This window comes from Squalius cephalus, assembly GCF_949319135.1.
Source record: "Squalius cephalus genome assembly, chromosome: 12".
In the NCBI taxonomy this organism is placed as follows: Eukaryota; Metazoa; Chordata; class Actinopteri; order Cypriniformes; family Leuciscidae; genus Squalius; species Squalius cephalus.
In genome coordinates, this window is record NC_137133.1 from 35,736,967 (window position 1) to 35,761,473 (window position 24,507).

Here is a 24,507-nt window from a genome sequence, read left to right on the forward strand (position 1 = left end):
CACTGAACAGTTGTGTTGTAGTTGTGTGAAACAGCAGACACACAGTGAACAGTTGTGTTGTAGTTGTGGGAAACAGCAGACACACACTGAACAGTTGTGTTGTAGTTGTGGGAAACAGCAGACACACTGAACAGTTGTGTTGTAGTTGTGTGAAACAGCAGACACACTGAACAGTTGTGTTGTAGTTGTGTGAAACAGCAGACACACTGAACAGTTGTGTTGTAGTTGTGTGAAACAGCAGACACACACTGAACAGTTGTGTTGTAGTTGTGGGAAACAGCAGACACACACCGACTGAACAGTTGTGTTGTAGTTGTGGGAAACAGCAGACACACACTGAACAGTTGTGTTGTAGTTGGGAAACAGCAGACACACACTGAACAGTTGTGTTGTAGTTGGGAAACAGCAGACACACACTGAACAGTTGTGTTGTAGTTGTGGGAAACAGCAGACACACACTGAACAGTTGTGTTGTAGTTGGGAAACAGCAGACACACACTGAACAGTTGTGTTGTAGTTGTGTGAAACAGCAGACACACACTGAACAGTTGTGTTGTAGTTGTGTGAAACAGCAGACACACACTGAACAGTTGTGTTGTAGTTGTGGGAAACAGCAGACACACACTGAACAGTTGTGTTGTAGTTGTGGGAAACAGCAGACACACACTGAACAGTTGTGTTGTAGTAGTGTGAAACAGCAGACACACACTGAACAGTTGTGTTGTAGTTGGGAAACAGCAGACACACACTGAACAGTTGTGTTGTAGTTGTGGGAAACAGCAGACACACACTGAACAGTTGTGTTGTAGTTGTGTGAAACAGCAGACACACACTGAACAGTTGTGTTGTAGTTGTGTGAAACAGCAGACACACACTGAACAGTTGTGTTGTAGTTGTGTGAAACAGCAGACACACACTGAACAGTTGTGTTGTAGTTGGGAAACAGCAGACACACACTGAACAGTTGTGTTGTAGTTGTGGGAAACAGCAGACACACACTGAACAGTTGTGTTGTAGTTGGGAAACAGCAGACACACACTGAACAGTTGTGTTGTAGTTGGGAAACAGCAGACACACACTGAACAGTTGTGTTGTAGTTGTGGGAAACAGCAGACACACACTGAACAGTTGTGTTGTAGTTGTGGGAAACAGCAGACACACACTGAACGGTTGTGTTGTAGTTGTGGGAAACAGCAGGCACACACTGAACAGTTGTGTTGTAGTTGGGAAACAGCAGACACACACTGAACAGTTGTGTTGTAGTTGTGGGAAACAGCAGACACACACTGAACTGTTGTGTTGTAGTTGTGGGAATCAGCAGACACACACTGAACAGTTGTGTTGTAGTTGGGAAACAGCAGACACACACTGAACAGTTGTGTTGTAGTTGGGAAACAGCAGACACACACTGAACAGTTGTGTTGTAGTTGGGAAACAGCAGACACACACTGAACAGTTGTGTTGTAGTTGGGAAACAGCAGACACACACTGAACAGTTGTGTTGTAGTTGTGGGAAACAGCAGACACACACTGAACAGTTGTGTTGTAGTTGGGAAACAGCAGACACACACTGAACAGTTGTGTTGTAGTTGTGGGAAACAGCAGACACACACTGAACTGTTGTGTTGTAGTTGTGGGAATCAGCAGACACACACTGAACAGTTGTGTTGTAGTTGGGAAACAGCAGACACACACTGAACAGTTGTGTTGTAGTTGGGAAACAGCAGACACACACTGAACAGTTGTGTTGTAGTTGGGAAACAGCAGACACACACTGAACAGTTGTGTTGTAGTTGTGGGAAACAGCAGACACACACTGAACAGTTGTGTTGTAGTTGTGGGAAACAGCAGACACACACTGAACAGTTGTGTTGTAGTTGTGTGAAACAGCAGACACACACTGAACAGTTGTGTTGTAGTTGGGAAACAGCAGACACACACTGAACAGTTGTGTTGTAGTTGTGGGAATCAGCAGACACACACTGAACAGTTGTGTTGTAGTTGTGTGAAACAGCAGACACACACTGAACAGTTGTGTTGTAGTTGTGTGAAACAGCAGACACACACTGAACAGTTGTGTTGTAGTTGTGTGAAACAGCAGACACACACTGAACAGTTGTGTTGTAGTTGTGTGAAACAGCAGACACACACTGAACAGTTGTGTTGTAGTTGTGTGAAACAGCAGACACACTGAACAGTTGTGTTGTAGTTGTGTGAAACAGCAGACACACACTGAACAGTTGTGTTGTAGTTGTGTGAAACAGCAGACACACACTGAACAGTTGTGTTGTAGTTGTGTGAAACAGCAGACACACACTGAACAGTTGTGTTGTAGTTGTGTGAAACAGCAGACACACACTGAACAGTTGTGTTGTAGTTGTGTGAAACAGCAGACACACACTGAACAGTTGTGTTGTAGTTGTGTGAAACAGCAGACACACTGAACAGTTGTGTTGTAGTTGTGTGAAACAGCAGACACACACTGAACAGTTGTGTTGTAGTTGTGTGAAACAGCAGACACACTGAACAGTTGTGTTGTAGTTGTGGGAAACAGCAGACACACACTGAACAGTTGTGTTGTAGTTGTGGGAAACAGCAGACACACTGAACAGTTGTGTTGTAGTTGTGTGAAACAGCAGACACACACTGAACAGTTGTGTTGTAGTTGTGTGAAACAGCAGACACACTGAACAGTTGTGTTGTAGTTGTGGGAAACAGCAGACACACACTGAACAGTTGTGTTGTAGTTGTGGGAAACAGCAGACACACTGAACAGTTGTGTTGTAGTTGTGGGAAACAGCAGACACACACTGAACAGTTGTGTTGTAGTTGTGTGACAGCATCAGACGCTCTGGAAGCTTGATCTCTATCACAGAGAGATCTGCCCACGTCCTCAAAATCACTGTACAACACTATACACACACACCGCTTCCTCTCAACGTGTCCACAAACCTGTGTGTTTTCCGTGACGTGTGTGAAATCGAGGTCAGGTCGTATGTGCATGTGTGTCACTGTCAACTTTCTGCGTTGGCATGAAGGTGGAGATGCGTGGCGTAAAGAGGGGCTGATATTTACAGTATCTGAGAACTGTTGTGGCTCTTTATCAACACACACACTGTTCTCTGGAAGGAAGAAGTTGGCGGATGATTTATCTACTGTCACCCAAACACATCTGCATTCGTCTCGGTGGTTTATTTGTGCACAAAGAATGATATCAAAGCTGATCAAGCCCTTTGCAAAATGTGTATAAAAATCCCACAGACCAGAATATCAGTGGGAAACCACCTAGCAACCACCTAAACACCCTAGCAACCACATATCAACATGCTCAAACCACTTTAGCTACTGCAAAGCAACATTTTTACTATAATCTATTTATTTTATATTTACTGTTGCATTTTGTATCAACTGCTTTTAAATCTCGAATTGCATTCGATTCGCTGCCTTGAGATGTGCAACATACAGTTTGACTGACTGACTGATGTCATACAAAGTGTAAATGTCATGTTGTTAAGGTATTTGTGGTATACTAAGGAATTTAATAAGGTTTTTAAGGTCGTTTTATTATTATTATGTGTTTCAGCAGAGTTTTGTCTTAAGCTACACTGGGAAAAAAACATTTTAGTAACACTTTACTTAAAGTATAATGCAATATAAAGGTATTCATAATGTACGTTATAATGCATTATGTCTTTGCATAAGTAACTGTAGCCAAAGTTAAAATGCATTGCAATGTTTGCAGATTCCTTGTTACATTTTGTTTGGCATGTTTTAATGCATTTTAATTTCTAAAGGTGTAACAAAGAATAAATAATATTGTATTATAACAGTGGTTACAATTATTCATGAGATCATTCAATGCATCACAAGGCATAATTAAAGTCCCCCATTATGCTTTTTCAGATAATACCTTTTATGCAGTGTGTAATAAAGCTGTTTGTGAATGTAAAAGGTTTGACAAATAAAGTTAGTCTCCCAAAAGACAGAACCGATACTGAACCGTCTAAACCAGACATCAGTAATTCCAGTCTTACTTCCATAACATTCATACGTGACAATGTAACAAATTTGCATAATTAGAAGTGAACTATCTCTACCAAATGGTGTTGTGTACATGTCGAGAAGATTGTTTTCTTCTCTGCATTCTTCAAAGGCAAATTCCCTTCCAAATGATAAGGATGTGAAGATTCAGTGCTTAAAATGACCACAGACATACAACAGCAGGACAAACTTTTGTTGTGTTCCCGACATTTCACTGACAGGAAAACATGGAATTCCCTAAACGTTTCTCCATTAAATACGGGTCAGTACCCAGTTTATTTGGACCAACTTGCTCCTCTGAATCACAATCTGTAAGTATGACTAGTTATTGATCAAACAATGGCCTTTGACTCTAGAAGCAACATGGTCAGGTGGCATAACTGTTTTTTTTGTCAATTGGTGTAACCAGTATTTTTCATAAAAATATAATTTTATACAGGAAAATGAATGTGGAATAAAATGTTATAATCTAGTTTAGTGTAACAACATGGTTTTTAACAATTTTTACATAATTTTTTCAAAGATTATTTAGAAAACAGAGGTGTTTTCAGCATATGTCCTGCAAAATATTGCAAAAACACATTCAAAATTACATTTAGAGATAACTCTAATAAAATCTATTTTCGTGTGATATATTAAAATGAAGTATTTATTTCTATATGTACACTTACATGCCATCTAGGTGGATAAAATATTTAATATTTCTCATTCTTTGGCAGTTACACCATTTGACACATTCAGGTGTATTCAGTCTTAACTTTCGTAAAAAATGGTGCAAATGTTATGTTTAATTAAATAATATTAACATAAACACACTATGTATATTTTAACATACCTGATGAATGCTTTTAAAACAAGTTTTTACAAGATTTAAAAATTTCTCATCTTGACAAACCTTATTTGTCACTGACCCGCATATATTTTCTACCGAGTGTTCGTAATACATAGTTTTGTGTTTATATTGTGTTGGTCTCCTGCTAACCGGCTAACTCACGTTATCACTGTTTCACTGAAATACTGCTAATCAGTTGTGGGCCACTATTAACTAAAACTGTGTCTATTAATGCAGTTTGTCTGTCGTTCTTACTACTTTGAGTAAAAATAAAGGATGGAGCAAGATTTGTTTTGGAAACTTTAATGTTACATCAGTCATTCGTGTTAGTGCTCGGCTAACATGTTATTGATACAGTTCTCGCATGTGCACCGCAATTAATTAGGAATACACACATCGGTTTGTTGATGGACATAGAGTTGCAACATTGATAAACTGAGTAATAACTTACCTCTGAGAAACGTCCTGCTCAAGTCGTTCTTGGTTGAATAACTAGTTCTTCCAAATGTTCCATCATCGGATTCGCGCTGGAATTAATACGGTAGGCTAAACTTAACGTGATTGTTATTGTCTTTACAGTGTGTTCATTTACAATAGAGCTGAAATTCAGTTATGGTAATGGGAGTTTCGTTTCCGACACGCTCTGTAAGCGGTCGACCAATCACAACCGATCACAATTAACAGATTGGGCCATCTGACCAATCAGAGCAGAGTAGCTCTTGGAAGGGCGGGGCTTAGAGAGTAAAAAAAAAAGGTTGAATGAACACTTTTCCCAAGTCATCTCAATAGCAAAAAGTGCCCAAATTACCTTGAATTCACCCTATATTATGGGAAAACTAACCTGTTTTTTTTTTTTTAACCTGTTTTAGGAGACCACCAAACTAAAATTAGGAACCTTTAAAATAGCATAATAGGGGCACTTTAATGCATTAAAATACATTTAATGCATTAAATATAAAGGTTTTAAGTAAAGTGTTACCAAAATTAAACATTAAAAAGCTGTAATTAAAAGATTTTTTAAGTATCTTCGACAAGAAAATACTATTTCAGTCTTTCTACTTCCCCAATTTTGCATTTAAATCAATGTGTTACTTGCCGTTTGTGAAATTTATTAGCAATTTCTGAGCGGAAACTGTTTCTACACCACTTTTTCTTTTGGTGTAGGAGACCAGACATGCATAAACGTCATCGGCACTGGCTGTGGTTTCGAGAGAACTCATTCATCTGATAAATTATGTAAGAAAAAACAGAGAGACTCTGATCAAATCATTTTTGAATACATTTCCACTTAATCACAGTTTCTATTAGATTTGAATCATTCTACTAGCAGTGATATTGAACTTTTAACACAAGCTCAATATTATCAGAGACTTCATTAACACACTGAACAAACTCAAGAAACTCTTCATGACGTGTAAAATAACATGCAACTGTATTTAGCAGTGCTGATGACTTTAACACACAGATCATCATCATCTTCATCAGTACAAAGAACCAGAGCAGAACAAAAATGAGGAAAGCGAGGATGTAACACAAATCTGAGACAGTTTGGTCATGTGATCAAATTAATTTAATCTAATGTATATATAAACAAAGTTAATAAGACTATTAGTCCTTCACATTCCTTCACATTAAAAGGCAGGAAACGACACACGTTTATGTGAGCGATCAGACTGACAGACAAATGATTCATTAAGACCTCCGAAACATTCATGGGGCTTTACAAGAAATTCATATTACAGACGACAGAAAACAAACCCTCATGGGTGAATCTCACAGAACATGTTCAGGTCATATTTCACCCCAAAATCAAGAAGACATTATATTTTCCCTAAAGGAAATTTAGGAGCATTAAGTTTTTCATGACAATTAAGCAGATTTCTCCCATTAATGTGAAAAATGCTGTAATTTAGTACATTAACTGTTCATATACTAATGCTTTATTTATTTATTTTAAATAAATGATACATTTTACATTTATTTTGTGTTGATTTAATTCAAATGTGCTAATACATGTATGAGAATCCTGGAAGCATAGTAAAAAAAGAATAAAGGTAATTATGATCTTGCAATTCAGACTTTATAACTTGCAATTGTGAGTTTTTCCATACTTTATTGCTCAGAATTGTAAGATAAAAATTACCTTTTTTATTACATGGCAGAAACAAGCTCCCATAAAAGAAAAAAAAACATTATGAGGTGCACCTGTTAATGCCTTACTAATCATATATACGTATACTAATATGACAATTAATGCTTTAATTATCAACAGGAGGGATGATCTGTGTTGTTTATAAAATGAAAAGGAAATACTTTACAGTAAAGTTCCATTATGTAACAGTTTATTCATAAGTTAACATGAACTAACAATGACAAATACTTTTTAAAGCATTTATTAATCTTAGTTAATGTTAATTTCAACATTTTGCAATACATTATTATAATCAAAAGTTGTATCTGTTATAATTTAATGTACCTAATTTGACATGAATTAACAATAAACAGTTGTATTTGTATTAATAAACATTAAGAAAGAGGAATAAATACTGTAACGAATGTATTGCTCATTGTTAGTTAATGTTTGGTCATATCTTGTTAACTTGTTGTTTAGTTGCAGCCTCTGTTGAAGGTTAGTTTTATTCCTGGTTAGTGTTTAAAAATAAGTCTGTAACATGCAAATGGACGTGCGGATAACCGTGAGATTTCACCTCAATATTTTGGGAAATATAAACAAGCATATTAAGCTCAAAGAGGTAAAACCGTAAAACTCTGAATATTCAAGACGTTCTGTCTGATGTACGAATGACAAAATCATGACAAATCATGACAAATCATGACAAAATCATGACAAAATCATGACAAATGACAAAATCATGACAAATCATGACAAAATCATGACAAAATCATGACAAATGACAAAATCATGACAAATCATGACAAAATCATGACAAATGACAAAATCATGACAAATCATGACAAAATCATGACAAAATCATGACAAATCATGACAAAATCATGACAAGTCATGACAAAATCATGACAAATCATGACAAAATCATGACCAAATCATGACAAAATCATGGCAAATCATGACAAAATCAACTTGTGCTGTTGCTTTTAGCGCCACATAAAATCTGATCCAGGAATCAAATCTATGCTCGAAAGCATAATAGAAGGCAGATTATTATTGCACATGCAAATAAAAAAACAAGAACAAAAAATAAAGTTTAACCCACTAAAAAGACCAAAAAGAAAAGTATGATTATAAGGTAATTTCCATATATATATATATATATAACCTAAAAAAGGTTATATTTGTTACAACAGTATAAATGAAACGGATGTCATTAGTATTGTGAAGCATGAGAGCAAATCTGTTCAAATCTCCTTCGACCAAACCTGTTCTTCAGCATCTTATCACTGCTGCGCATATTTTGAATGGTAGATAATTAATAGAAATATAAACAGACTCATAGTGTGGAACTTCCCTTTCCGACTCATACATCACGTGTGACATTTTTCAGTGTCTTCCTCATCTGACCCGAAAAACCGCCACACAATCCTGTTCCACACACAGAGTTCAGCAAAATAAACCCTCATGTCATTCGAAACTCGCATGACTTTATTTCTTCTGTGCATGGAACGACACAAAACAAAGGCAGAATAGTCAATACAATGAAAGCATGTAATGACCAGGTGTAAAAGACATCCATAAATGATGGTTACTTTATGAAAAAGAAATACGGGTTTGGTGCGACATGAGGGAAAGTAAATGACAATTTTAGTGCATAGATGAACATTGCCTATGATTATAATGTCATAATATGAGCACGTGCTATATAAAACTGCATGAAAAACACACCTGACACCGTCCGTCTTCATATAGTCACACCTGAAAAATGACTTCCTTCAAAAAAAAAAAGTCCTGTTTCAGAGTGAATCTCGCAAAACCAGTCGAGAACCGGTTCAGCTCATAATTAACCTCAAAATCAACAGAAAATAAATCTAAAGCCTATTTTTAAGACTATTATGTTTTTTTTTTTGCAGTGTACAAAATAAATACATTATTAAATTGTACAGTATGATTGCATGTATGCATCACGATAGTATTTGTTGCACTGTAATAAATTCAATGAGCTATATTTGTGTGTGTGTGTGTGTGCGTGTGTGTGTGTGTGTAAATATGCATTTCTTCAGGAGATTCACAAGGACTGAGGTGTCAATTTCAAAAACCCAAACTAGCCATATTTCACTATTTTGACAGTGTACTCAGTAAACACTGTTGTTGTTGTTGTTGTGTCATTTAACAAACACCATAAATGCTTCTACACAAAGCCTATTCCTCAGATTCCTCAGACAGGCACTGGTGGTTCACAGATGGCTGTGGTGGTTTGATATGACAGATACACCAATAACAACACTAGGGAGAAAACAAGCTGAGATATGAGATATTAAACTGCCAAATTAGTTATTGGCACCAATTAAAGCTGCACGATTTTGGATAAACTGATAATCACTATTTTTTGGTTTAAAAAAACGATTTTGAACAGACAACTAAACAAAATAGCACGTCATTTACTAGAAGTTCTAGCGAAATGTTAATGGCTGCATTCTAGCCTATTTTAAAAAAAAAAGTATTTAAATTCGTTATTTTTTTAATCAGTTTGAGTGAATGATCAATGACTTCATCATTTGTCATGTAGGAATAAGATCACGTGATGAGTGTTCGAATCTAGATCATGATCTTTTAACTATTAATCGTGCAGCTCTAGCACCAATAATGCGTATTTGTTGTTGATGTTGTATTTTACAATAATCAGAATAAGGACTTTATCGCAGTAAGACGTTTACAAGACACGAGCAAACCTCTGCACTCCCGTTTACATTCAATTGTATTATTCTGGTATATGCTCAGAGGTGTGGTTATATTTGTACCGCCATTCTTCACATAACCCAAAGCATTGCACAAATGATGAACTCACATTCAGTAGGTGTGTGTTCCTGGCCACTGTTTTAATCCACTTACATCAAATGCAAAACATTTCTGTGGACATATTGGATGTTATTCAGCGGCCGTGATGAACATACCGTAACGGACTTACAGTTTACTTTAAAGTTGTGTTTAAAAGACGTCATCTATACATCTGAAAACATGCACACTTCGGTGCGGTAATAATGTGATTACGGTGTTAACATGCCGGTTTATTGCGATTAAAATCGACGTACGCTAGTATGATGCGATTATGGTTACTACGATTATGAGCTTAATCTCATTAGTTTGATCAAAGTATTGCGTTTACACAAGGTAAAGTTTAATCGCAATATTGCCAAAATCGCATTATGTGTGTGCATGTAAACGAATAAAGTCATTTAAGATGTTCAGTTTTATGATTCCTCGGTCGTATTTCACACAAAATCTTAATATTGCATCATGGTATTATGTTAATACAGTAACAGATATTGTATTGTGTTAATAATAAAATATAAAAACAAACAAAAATAATTGGGTTTTCGATTAATCGCATCTAACAAAAGGTGTCGTCTATACACACATATACATATATATATATAAATAATATAGACAAAAACTTTTGTTAGATGCGATTAATCGAGCTCCCAGCACTATAAATAATATTACTAATAATAACGATAATTCAAAAGGATTTGGACAGAAAATGTGAAAGTAAAAACAAGTAACGATTCTTAAAAAAACTCAATGCTGTCGTGTGTTTATTACATTTTATTATTAAATCCTTTTTGTTTTCTATTTGTTTTTGTAGTGAAATATGACCCAGATATAATGAGAATAGATAGAGTAAGTAGACAAGTGGCACAGACACTCCCTAAAGCATCTCTACCGCAACAACATCTCGTATTCCTCTCCCCCAACAACTTCTTACAGCAAACTTTAAATAGAAAAACTGAACGCATTTCAGTACCAAATTACAAAGATATCAAAGGCTCAGCACTCACTGAACAGTCTGCGTTCACTCGACGGCTCGTGAAGTCACACAAAAACACACGCGAGCCAAAACTCCCTTTGAAATTCGTAATCCCTTTCTGTACCTTTTGACCTTACAAAATACAAACCCACAGTTTTGCAGCAAACAATAAAGACGAGTTAAACCACGAAAAATGTGGCATCTGTACACGCATCCGAACGACTAGACCTTCTGAACCGGCGTTGGCGTCGCCCGTTTGCTGCTCTTCTTCATGCGACTGCGAGCGTAAACGCGAAGGAAAAGCGCGAGGAAGACGACGGCCATGCCGAAGCCGCCCACTATAGTGACAGCGTGACCGTAGAGAAAGCAAGACAGGAGGATTGCGAAAGCCTGTCGTAGAGTCATGATGATGGTGAAGATGGCGGCGCCGAATTGCGCAATGGTGTAGAAAATAAAGAGCTGTCCACACGCTGAGCACACGGATAGCAGGACGGCGTGGAAAGCGAACTCGGAGTGACGCGACATGAACGCGAGCGAGTCGAAGAAGGCGCCCTGTTCCAGCAGAGAGCCGACCGTCAAGAGGCAGGAGAACAGATTCACACCGAACATCATCTGCACCGACGACATCTTGTGCTTGAAGAGGTTGTCCTGCCAGTTGGAGGTGAAGCTGTCGAACACGATGTATCCTCCGAGGATGATGACGCCGGAGAAGGTGGTGACGGTGGACGGGTGTTTGCCGGTGGAGCTGGAGAGCAGGAACATGCTGACGCCCACTGAGATCAGCACCGCCGTGAAGTATTCCCAGTACTCGTAGCTCTTGTGCGAGACGATCTTGCCCATCAGCATCACGGGAATCACCTTAGAGGCCTTGGCCAACACCTGTGATGAAAACAACATGACGGATGACGAACAGAAGCACATTTGACAGCAAGCTGAGCTATCAATCACACTCATGAGTACCTCCATTTCAAAGTCAAAAAAAGTCATTAGGGAAACTTATTAGGGATGCACCGATATTTGGCCGATACCGATAACTCGTTAAAGCCGATAACCGATATATTGGCCGATAAATGTAAACACAAATTTTTAGATAATTTCTGAAAGCCTGATTACAAAAACAAGTCACACCATTAAAAGTCGTGTCCCAAGAACACAATTATAATGATGTTCTTATAATTTTATGTAGCTGATATTACAGATTGTTGCACTGAACTGTATTTTCCTTTTTTTGAAGTGATTCCAATCATATTTCAAGCAACTCAAAACCATCATGTTGAACAGTGCGCATCTGAAGTGTCTAAGCTGGAGGAAATAATACATTTTATTACATGGCTTGGTTGAATTCTAATGTAGAATGCGGTGTGTTATTTCTTGTTATACTACAGGGCCGTTGAATGCTTGAATCTGATTGGTTGACGAACGTTCTAAGGTGTGCATTATTTTCAGGGAAAGGCACAGCTAAAGTAGTTCCAGGCAGGTCTTGACCGCATTACAGTTCCATATCACTTCGCGTAGTTAACGGTAATAACGGAAAATAGGATACAATTCATAACAAGAAAAAACACTTAGCCCCATGCGCTTGATCTTCACTTTTCAATGTCTAGCTTCACAATCAATGGAAACATGCAGTTTAATTTGAATAAATAAAGTATATTCCTATCTATAATAAATAGAAAATTAAACTGAATATAGGCTAAATAAATGTATAGTCCTGCAGCACGGATTTTTATTACAGATAATATAACAAATACAAAATTATTGATAGGCCTTACTTGTTAAAATGGCTTTGTGTTTCATTTATTTGGCTAGTCTACTGTCATCTGTCAATAATATTAAAAAAAAAAATGAACGAATGAATTAAAACGAATTGAATTAATAAATAAATAAATAATATTGACGCACATGCTTTTCTGTCTCATTGTTGCAACATCTCTCTCTAATAACTGCATTAATAACTGGGGACACACTTTAAGGCCGGTTATGAATGTAATTTGATATGTATGACTGATCATGCCCAAACGCATGTTCAGCGCGTTCAGTCTGTGTTCAAAGTCGGTGTTTAAAATCTGCTGCAGTCGATGAAAACAGTCAGAGAATGTGTCAGCTAGTCGTGTGTCCCCAGCATTAGTCTGCTATCAGCGGCTCAAACCTCCGTTACTAACTCTAAAATGACGTTTTGGAATTAGCAACGGAGGCATGGGATTAGATGCGTAAGAAATTAGTCCTACATACAAGAGCGTTTTAATGACAAAAACTTTACAAACGTCTTGAAATACATAATCTGAACAATGTTTCGAGGTGTGGTAACTGTAGTATAAGCGGAATAATTGACTTCAGGCCGTTGAATTATTAGAAAAATAATGCACACCCGAGGTGAACGGCCACTCCGCTTCGCGTCGTGACCGCATTACCACCTCGGGTGTGCATTATTTTTCTAATAATTCAACGGCCTGTCATCAATTATTCCTTACATAGCAGCCGCTGTGAAGTATAACACACCGTTGGCATGAAAAACAGAGCGTTGCTATGGACGCAGGATTCTAACCGTAGAGACGGAACAGACTATTTTCTTTAGCGGAAGCAATACAACCGTTTTTAAATTAATAAACTCCTTTTTAAATCAATATTTTGTGTCAAATTATTGATTTATTTGGTAGGTAGCCATGTAATAAGCGGGATAATGTAGAGCGAGGCGATTGTTATAGCGAATACAACCCCTTCAGGCTGATTCCCTAACCCTAACCCTGATCAGCCTGTCGGGGTTGTATTCGCTATAACAACGATCTACATTATCCCTTACATAGTGTCTATAGAGCTGGTAAGTCCCGCCCATCCGTAAAACCCCAAGTGGACCTCTAGGTTGAAAAATCGTCAATGCAAGTGAATGGGAGAAAATAATTATTTTCTGGTCCCGTTTGAATTTTGCCATGAATGTGACATATGTTGTCTGTGAATTTTTTATATAATGTTTCGTGTAAAGAATGCTACAATTTAGCGGGTAGAAGTTTGATACGGTTAGACTTTGTGTGAGAGCACTTTGTGGACTACAACTCTTCGCTGCTTTCAGACGGGAATCTGAAGAAAGAACAGCCCATTTGGTTTGAATGTTGACATTTGGGTACAAAACACACAGGCATCTCGATCTGTCTCCATAGATTATCGCAGCATTAGCACCGTGATTTGACAAGTGGAGGGAAATGTGTTATGGGGTGACGTCACATAGGCGACATGTAGTCTTTCTCGTTATGTCTTTTCCACAACTGCTAGCCAAAGAATCATACAATATACTGTCAAACTCGTAACATGAAAAATTATATAAAAAAATTCACAGACAACATATGTTCACATTCATGGCACAATTCAAACGGGATCAGAAAATAATTATTTTCTCCCATTCACTTGCATTGACGATTTTTCAACCTAGAGGTCCAGTGGGGTTTTACGGATGGGCGGGACTTACCAGCTCTATACCGATACCGATATAGTGGCCGATATATATCGTGCATCCCTAACTGAAATGTAGGAGCACACGGCTAATAACCATAGGGACTTTCGCAGGGGGTAGTTATAGGAACGAGCCAGCAGGGTAATTCCTCAAGAACTAATGGTTCCCTTAGGAACGCTTTCCTGTTTGCATTCGCATCGCCAGTAGGAACTCTGAAGTGATGTAAGATTGTTGTTGAGACTTTTATTTTGACGGCGCTGAGAACGCCAGCCTGAACCAACACGCAGTGCTCGCATTCTCCGTGTTCATTAGTTTACGATCTGTCTAACAGTGATGTCTAATAGATAGAACTGTTATACATATAATGTAGACAGAAATAAAAAGGTATTAGCGTTTGCCGTGTGGTAAATACTTAATACATAATCATGTTTCGCTTGGTCCCCTCAAAGTTGTGTTGGATTTTCTCCTCAGCGTAAAGGTTAAGAGGATAAGTTAGATCAGTCTATCACTGTTTTCCGTGTTCGTAGAGTTAGTTTCCGCCATAATCTGTGTTTTACAAAGCTTATTTATTTATTTATTTATTTAAAATGCCGGATGCTGGTGTTTCGCGTGCGTTCGGCCAACTAACGTCACGGTCACGGATAGTTCCCGACTCTGAAGAAGGAGAAGAATTAGTTCCTCCAAAAGGAGTTCCTAGAACTAAAATCTAGAACTAAAATCTTTCTTAGTTCCTGTGGTGCGAACACGCCCAAAACCAGGAACTTCCGCCAATAGCTCTAGGAACTATGAAAAGGTTTATCCGGTGCGAAGCCCCTCATTATGATGATTATCGCACATCTATATGGTTTAAATTCTGTTTTAATCAATTGCATTTTAAAAATGTGTTTAAATAAATTCACACTAAATGCACACTATTCAATACATAATTTTAAATTCTTGGTATGAGTGAAACAACATATTAAAGCAAGGATTCAAAATACAATTTTATTATGAAAAAAAAAAAGTCTATGATATGATCAAATATTGTCTATGATCACAGATATATTGTGCATCCCTGTGATAGCATGTATTTATCATACACAGGAAAATATATGTTAAATATCTGCATTGTTAGGGTGCATCTCACAAAAGCTGTCATTAACGTGTCCAGGTCATATTTAACTCGTTTTTGAAAAAAAGTTGCCAGCCAGCACCAGCATTTTTGATCATTTTTACAAAAAGTTTCATGGCCCCCAGAATATTTGGTTGTATGAATATCTGAACAGCAATATATCAAAAGAAAGAACAAACAAAAAAGCCAGTTTTATTCTAGCTTCATGCATTCTTTATCAACACTTGAATGTGGGTAAGTTTCTTTAAAAAAAACTAAATTGGGCAAAAATCTGAGAAAAACACGTTTTTGTCAAAGACCACGTCTGGATCAGATTCAGAACGATGATCAAAACACAGATGGAGTAGATCGAGTCCATCAACACCCTCACAGGTCACAGCTCGTCCTGGGTCGACATTTCATTCATTAACATTAGGCAGTTTTGATTTATATGCTGTTTCATGTTGATGATCACGTTATTTGACATATGCATATGATAACATATGATATCGCTTATTTTTGCTTCTACTTTGCCTGTGATTTGATCCGGAGATTCAGTATTCTTTCAGAAGATGTGTAATAGCCGGAAATTTCCGTAAATGGCGAGGAAAGAGTTAATGTCATTCTTTCTTCAGAAAAAAATATTAACAAAATCAAAAAATTTCAGCCGAGGAAGTTTTAAAAATTTGGTTGATATGAGGCAAAAAGATCCAATAGTAAAATTAATAATAATGAGAATTTAGGATAAATATGAAAAAATAATGCCAGTGAGAAACAGTACACCTCTAATGTAATACTTTTTCTTTTCCTTTTGATTTTAGGCTGACCACATGTTCATATACAGCTCATTTCCCCAGAATGCAGTGCTGTACCTGTGTGGGAAAGCTGATGTATTTGAGCGCCTCGTACTGGCACCAGCTGCTGAGGATGTTGGACAGCGAAGCGAAGGAGTACTTGTACATGGGCGCCCCGTGGCGGGGCTGTTTGAACAGGACACACCACAGGCCGGACACCGTCAAGGCCAGGATTCGGTTCATGAACACCAGAAACTGGGAATCTTTGAAGCGCTCGCCGCTGCCTTCAGCCTCTGTGGCGCCATATGAACGTGTCATCACTCGCTCCTGAAGAACGCCCCACGTCAGGTATGACGCCTGGATGATGCACAAAAAATATTATTGTGAACAGATGAAGACCATTAAAGGTGCATTGCGTTATATTTAGGAGGATCTGTTGACAGAAATGCAATATCATAAACATAACTATGTTTTCAGTGGTGTATAAAGACCTTACATAATGAACCGTTCTGTTTTTATTATCTTAGAATGAGGCATTTCTATCTACACACACCGCGGGTCCCCTTACATCGACATGTTTCTACAGTGGCCCTAAACGGACAAACGCGTTTCGTCACTGTGTTGTTCTTCATGAAAAGAAGCTAGCTAAAGTCAGCGAATAAAACACTGACACAATGATGAACAAGTAACAATAATGTTCGCAATAATATATCGTTTTACTGAATAATTAAGTAAACATAATTTCTTAATTTATCTTTGTAAAGAAACCTCATTGCTTAACTGGCTACTCTCTACTGTCTCAGACAACGACATCACTTCCTGTCGGCCACCATAACTTCTGTTGGGTGCAATTCGCAACCTCACCACTAGATGCCGCTACAAATCACACAATGCACCTTAAACTTGTGAACTAGGGGTTGCATAGACTAGTTGACTTTAATGCTCTGCCTAAGGTTATGAATAAGCTGGTGTGTTCCAAAACAATAACAAAGGCCCTGTCCCAAATGGCACACTTCATATGCACTTTTGGTCTTCTGGACTTACAATGGCTGCCGTGTGCGCGTGTCCGTTAAGTCTGTGAGACCGTAGGGTGTCCCATTTGTCATTTTAGGACTCAGAAGGGTGCTCGCGAGCGCCCCCTTTGCAGTCGATATGTGCCCTCGATGCGCACTTCGCCAAAATTCGCATTTAGGAGATATAAGCATTCAAAACTTAGTCTCTCACTTCCGCTAAAATGGATCACGGATTTTTATGACATCACCACGGACTTCAGTTTCTCATCACATCTTCTGTCCAATCAAATGCTCTCTAGAATCTAAAGCTCTGCCCCCTCTGCTATAAACACCACCCGGCCAAAGCGATATGTGTTCGGTTGCTCAAACGCTCGAGTTTTATTCCGTTTTCCAACTGTACGTTGGTTAAAATTAAAATGGCTAGAATTTATTCACACCTCTACTATTGAATCAAACGTATCATCAGCGCTCGGATTCGCTTCCATGGTGCTGTCAAGTACGAATTGCAGTCTGTGAGGGAAACTAAACGCTATTGGCTATTTGAAAAGGGGGAGGAGTCATTCAATATGTCCTGCCTTAGCTTCCTGTTACAGTGGAAATTACGTCAACGCAACATACAAAGCTGCTGTTCCAAGGCACTTCAGTGGGCCTTTAAGCCTGACGCCAACTAGTTGCTGATCATGGCCTATAAAGGGGCGCAACAGGATAACAAATCTGTGAAGTCCACTTTTACGCTCCCTTTCCAACAGTTAGAATGATAAATAAATGCATCCCCCGAGAGCGCTTCACAAGATATGTTTGATTATACCATCTGGATGCTCAAATTGATTAAATGTGAATGCATGCTTTAAACAGCTTAATGTACAGGTAAGTTAATCGCTGTTCTAAACTATTGCACTGCTACATTGTAACACACACACACACACATACAGATAGTGGCGCGTGCATCACACGCAGATAATTCAGTAGTGCAGAAATGTATTGTCAACACTGTTCTGTGATTTAGCAATAAAATAGCTTAGAAACTGAAAAGTTCTAGCATATACGTCTTAGTAACTAAAACCCACAGCTTTACTATAAGTAGAGAGACACTGCCAGGTAGTGTTAATTAACACACAATCGCTCTCTCTCACACTAATACATTCATATAAATGTAATCTTTACTGTGCTACTTTATCTGGATCTGATTTAGAACGAGCAGAAATCTGTGAGAAATGAACTGATAAAAATAAGCTGTTATGTCATATGCCATAGCTGTGCACAAGGCAACCTGCGTTCGAGTCTCAGCTCGAGGTTCAGGCTTATTTGTTCATTAATGACGTCATCAGCAATAGTTGGCGTCGACTCGACTTTCATCACATAAATGTTGACTTAAGAATCTGAAGTCATTCAACCCCTATTATGCACAATTGCACACAGTTAAGTTATTCAGTGTGGCGTCAAATTGCCACGTAACACAGGGACATTACCTGGAGTCCAGCGGCACAGAAGATCAATCTGACGGCCTGTCGAGCTGATGAACTGGATTCAGAGTCGTTTCTGGCCGCCGGTGAAACATCATCCAGCAGTCCAGTTTTAGACTCATTCCCAAACACACACGTCTTTATGAGAGGAAAACAAAGCCCACGGCCTACAGAAACATGAGCAGTGTGTAGAATTAGGTTTATCAAGTACATTCTGCAAACAGTCAGTTTTCCAAGTCAACAGGAGTTGTTGTTGCAACATTCATGCATACATTAAATTGTTGAAATACAAATTTACATAGGATGGAACATGGTAATGGAAAACTAAATATGACCATTTTGGTGCAAGCAACTTTGTATAAAATTATAAGTGTGTAAAAAATATATATATTTGGTAACACTTTACAATAAGGTCCTATTTGTTTAAGCATTAACTAAAATTAAAGGGACCTTTTTCAAAGTCTTGATGTTGTTTTTGGGCTCTACTAGAACACGTTTTCATGCTTGAATGTTCACATTTTCCCCATATTAGCCCCCATAGTATTGTTGCAGCTCCTCTCTTCCCAGTCTGTCAGTAACGCTCTGTTTAGTTCCTGTCACTATGAAGCCCCTCCTAAAGCACACTGTGCTCTGATTGGTCGGCTGGAGCAGTGTGTTGTGATTGGCCAAGCGCTTCAAGCGTGTTTGGGAAATGTCCCGCCCCTTACCATAATCGTCAGTTTAACACACCGGGTGCACACGGTGTGATTTATTGTAGCCCTTTACGATAGTATTGTCCGACTGTACGAACATGAAGAAAGAAAGACATGAACATCTTGGATGACATGGGGGAGAGTAAATTATCAGGACATTTTTATTTGAAAGTGAACTACTTTAACTCAACCAGGCCCCGCCCTTTTTTTTCTGTGTATGAATTATTTAAATGAGGAATATTGTGAATATTGTGTTTTCAAATGGAACCTTATTCTAAAGTGATACCAAATGGTTTTTACAAAAATGCAGTACATGACTACACAAGAACGAAACAGTTGAGAAATTCCAACGAACCGGTTTCTAGATAATTGACTCGTTTGAAGTAGCAGATTAGGAAATATCCAGGGATGATGATGGTGGCGTATCCCAAAACATTGAGGAACAAGCGGAAGAGCCACACGTCCTGCCAGCCGCCCAGCAGAGAAACATCTTCGGCATCCGCTCGCACAGTCGGCAGAACACACAGCGCCGCACACACACACAAACTGAAGGGAAGAGAGGTGGAGAAGATTAGAAACAAAATTATGCAAAATTATATTTTTATGCATTTCCCCTTGAAGACAGCAGTCTGAAGCGATGCGTTTGTGTAAGAAAAATATCCATATTTAAAACTTTATAAAGTCAAATAACTAGCTTCCGGCCAAACGAACATACGGACTCGACTGAAGTCTAAGCAATTTACGTGAGTAATGCGACGTGCTGCTGATATTTCCGCTACGCCATGACGTCACAAGTTGTGTAAGTTGCACAAGTAGAATCCGTATGGCCGTTTGGCCGGAAGCTAGAATTTTATTTTGTAACATGTTAAATACAAATATTTTTCTTACACAAAACCATCGCTTCGCTTCAGAAGGCCTTTATTAACCCCCCGGAGCCTGTGGAGCACTTTTATGATGGATAGATGCACTTATGATGGATAGATACACTTTTATCATGGATAGATGCACTTTTATGATGGATAGATGCACTTTTATGATGGATAGATGCACTTTTATCATGGATAGATGCACTTTTATGATGGATAGATGCACTTTTATGATGGATAGATGCACTTTTATCATGGATAGATGCACTTTTATCATGGATAGATGCACTTTTATCATGGATAGATGCACTTTTATCATGTATAGATGCACTTTTATCATGTATAGATGCACTTTTATCATGAATAGATGCACTTTTATCATGGATAGACGCACTTTTATCATGTATAGATGCACTTTTATCATGGATAGATGCACTTTTATCATGGATAGATGCACTTTTATCATAGACAGATGCACTTTTATGATGGATAGATGCACTTATGATGGATAGATACACTTTTATCATGGATAGATGCACTTTTATCATGGATAAATGCACTTTTATCATGGATAGACGCACTTATGGATAGACGCACTTATCATGGATAGATGCACTTTTATCATGGATAGATGCACTTTTATCATGAATAGATGCACTTTTATCATGTATAGATGCACTTTTATCATGTATAGATGCACTTTTATCATGAATAGATGCACTTTTATCATGAATAGATGCACTTTTATCATGTATAGATGCACTTTTATCATGTATAGATGCACTTTTATCATGAATAGATGCACTTTTATCATGGATAGACGCACTTTTATCATGTATAGATGCACTTTTATCATGTATAGATGCACTTTTATCATGTATAGATGCACTTTTATCATGGATAGATGCACTTTTATCATGGATAGACGCACTTATCATGGATAGATGCACTTTTATCATGTATAGATGCACTTTTATCATGGATAGATGCACTTTTATCATGTATAGATGCACTTTTATCATGGATAGACGCACTTTTATCATGGATAGATGCACTTTTATCATGGATAGACGCACTTATCATGGATAGATGCACTTTTATCATGGATAGACGCACTTATCATGGATAGACGCACTTATCATGGATAGACGCACTTATCATGGATAGATGCACTTTTATGATGCGCTTTGATGGACTCAAAACAGAAACGACAATCCACTGCTATTATAAAGCTTGGAAGAGCCAGGACATTTTTTAATAAAACTCTGATTGTATTCGTCTGAAAGAAGAATGTCACACACACCTCGGATAGCTTGAGGGTGAGTAAATCATGGGGGCTAATTTTCTTTTTTGGGTGAACTATGCCTTTAAAGACAGGAGTCTGCAAGAACACCGAAACGTCACATATCTGCAAACAAACCTGGTCGAAATGCAACACAGGAATCTTTTGGAAAAGAAATCAAGTGTAACTTTTCTCCATAATTTTGTGTGTGTGTGTCTTTTGGGCATTTCTGGAATTCAGCAGGTCTTGTCCCAGGAGTCTGATCCCAGTCCAACAGAAGGTCTTTGTGCACAGAGCTGGACTGCAGGATCGACACACACTAACCTCTATTCAAACCCTGCAGCGTTACCTGACACCACAGATTACTGCACGATTAGAAGAACTGGATGAACGCTTCATTACAGACGGAATGCGTCCCAGTGTAAATTCAGAGCATTGTAATTAAGAGGCTTCATGAAGGTGTTTATGCTAAGAGTCTCTGAAAGAATACAGTCAATAAACAGTTTCCACCCCTTCTGACCTGTGAATTTCTATTTTAAAATAACATTTTCTAGCAGGTTAAATAGCATACAGTACCGGACAAAAGTTTGGTTAAAAAAATTCCACAAAAAATATTAAGCAGCTCAATTATTTCCATTATTGATAATAAATCAGCATATTAGAATGATTTCTGAAGGATCATGTGATAATGAAGACTGGAGTAATGATGCTGAAAATTCAGCTTTGCATCACAAAAATAAATTATATTTTAAAGTATATTAAAATAGAAAACATTTATTTTAAATTGTAAAAAATATTACTGTTTTTATTGTATATATATATATATATATGCTCCTGGAATAATGCCCATCAAGGCTGCATTTATTTGAGCCACAATAGTAAAACCAGTAATATTGTGAAATATCTTAAGATTTAAAATAACAGTTGTCTTCAAATGTAATTTATTCCTGTGATCAAAGCTGAATTCTCAGCATCATTATTCCAGTCTTTAGTGTCACATGATCCTTCAGAAATCATTCTAATAAGCTGATTGGATACTCAATTATTAATTCTGTTTCTTATCAATGTTGAACAGTTTTTGCTGCTTCATATTACTTTGGAAACAGTGATGATACAGTGTTTTCATGACTGACTGATGAATAGAAAGCTCAAAAGACCAGCATTTATTTGAAAGCAGCCAGAAACACAAGTAAACATTGATCAAAGCAGACAAGACATGTGGATTCTTTCAGTTCGGAAGATTCTAAATATGACGTGTTACACGCAAATGTTACAGTGTTGCAGTAGAAGTGACTGTGACGTCGGGTATAGAACATTTAAATGTTATTGTGATGTTTCAGTACCTCCATGGAAACAGAGGCATTTTCCAGCAGCCGCCGCTCCGCCTGTTCAAAACTCCCTAAAACAGCCGCTGAGAGTCTCCAAACGAGCTCCTGCGCGGGTCATGTATCGGTAAAGCCTTGTACCTGTGATTAAACCATCAACATCCAGGATCCGGACAAATCCCGTGTGTTTCTGACCTGAAACTTCTCGGCCTGCTTCACTCATGAGTTCATCTGTACTGACGTGTTAACACTAACACACACTGCACCGCTTCCGGTTGCGAAAGGAGACACACCTTCTCATATCCGTGTAGTTTCCACTTAATGTTGTGTCATGAGGCTTCGGTAAATATTTGAATGTTTTATTGTTTAAAAGACGTGTTGACATTTGAGAGAGTGAATGTCCTTGTGTTTCGTGGGCGGGGGGTTCATTCATTAGTCTTTAGGAAGGACCTTTATTTTGAATTTTATTCTGAAGTCACGCGTCACTTCAAACTTATACAGGGATCATGAACATGTATTATGGGAGCGCTTGGGGTGTTATCTTTCTCTCTTTATCAAATGTGATTTAAAATTTTCATTGAAGGATATATTTCTCTGTTTTTCTGGGAGTGACTATGCTATTGATCGTGTTGTTAATTTGTTTGTGTTGCGTTGTAAATTTTTCATTTTTAAGTTCTTCTTAAGAACTATGTACGGGTTTTTCTTACTTGTTGAGGAGTCAGTTATTGTTTTTATTTTTATGTATTTTTTATTTGATTTATTTTTCATTTTTTATTAATGTATTCAATGCAGTGCTGTTTCTTCTTTGTAAAGGAATTAAGAAAAAAAAGAAGAAAAAAATAACATGTATTATAATCATAGCTGCTTCTCTGTGATGTTAAAATATTTTATTACATTGTGTTAGAATATTGAGGAAACAATTCCAAAATATCAAAAATACAGTTAAATATATATTTATAAAAATGTTACAATAGTGCAACTTTTATTGCATGTTGTAACATTACTTGTTAATGGAAGTTTAATATGTAGTCACCAAATATTAAAAATACAAATTATGTATTAGATTCATAAGATAGAACATTTACTAGATACTCATTTAGTTTTAGCTGCCTCCACATTTTCTATATTATTTTTTATTAGTTTGTTATTTCTAAGCTATTTTTCCTCAATACTCATATAATTTAATATTAGAAAAATATTATATAAAAGATATAATATAAGATATAATTATATCTTTAAGTATCAGATACTGTAAAATATATATTCATTAATTCTGTACATAAAAAAGTTATAACTAAATATTTAGGTAGCAATTTCCAATCAGGTTTAAGATACAATCAGTTAAGTACATTAGTTAACATGAACTAACAATTATTAATTTAATTTTAAATAAATAACCCTGGTCCATAACACTTAACCCAAAACACATTAACAAAAAAATTACCGAATACTGAATAAAGAAATGTATTGCTCATGGTTAGTTAATTTGTGAAATAATGGGACCTTATTGTAAAATGTTACCAATTGGTTATATTCTAAAATATTTATACAATTGTTATTGTACAGTAAAGAAAAAAAAAATCATATTCATAAACAAGGAAATGTACTTGTTTTACTAGAAGTAGAAACGAGTCTTAACCTGTCTTCTACGGTGTCGTTTACATGAATGAGATATATTTGTGTCGAGTATGAGGAAGAGTGATGGAAAAACACACATTTACA

General features: G+C 37.3%; 1 protein-coding gene across 2 annotated transcripts; it reads right to left on the bottom strand.

The window, feature by feature from the left end:
* Nucleotides 1–8,477: 8,477 nt before the first annotated feature.
* On the bottom strand, nucleotides 8,478–23,212 carry slc35b2 (solute carrier family 35 member B2). 2 transcript variants are annotated; one of them, XR_013822941.1, is made up of 6 exons: nucleotides 22,804–23,212; nucleotides 19,668–19,858; nucleotides 18,627–18,787; nucleotides 16,223–16,501; nucleotides 10,488–11,694; nucleotides 8,478–10,398 (listed from the first exon to the last, which is right to left on the bottom strand). XR_013822941.1 is itself a non-coding variant. In XM_079888487.1 (5 exons), the coding sequence occupies exons 1-5, from the start codon at nucleotides 22,821–22,823 to the stop codon at nucleotides 11,038–11,040; spliced, it is 1,308 nt and encodes a 435-aa protein (XP_079744613.1). In that variant the 5' UTR covers nucleotides 22,824–23,212; the 3' UTR covers nucleotides 8,478–11,037. The 2 variants fall into 2 exon arrangements, 1 of the variants encoding a protein (XP_079744613.1); XM_079888487.1 differs by having other exon boundaries at nucleotides 8,478–11,694.
* Nucleotides 23,213–24,507: the final 1,295 nt, after the last annotated feature.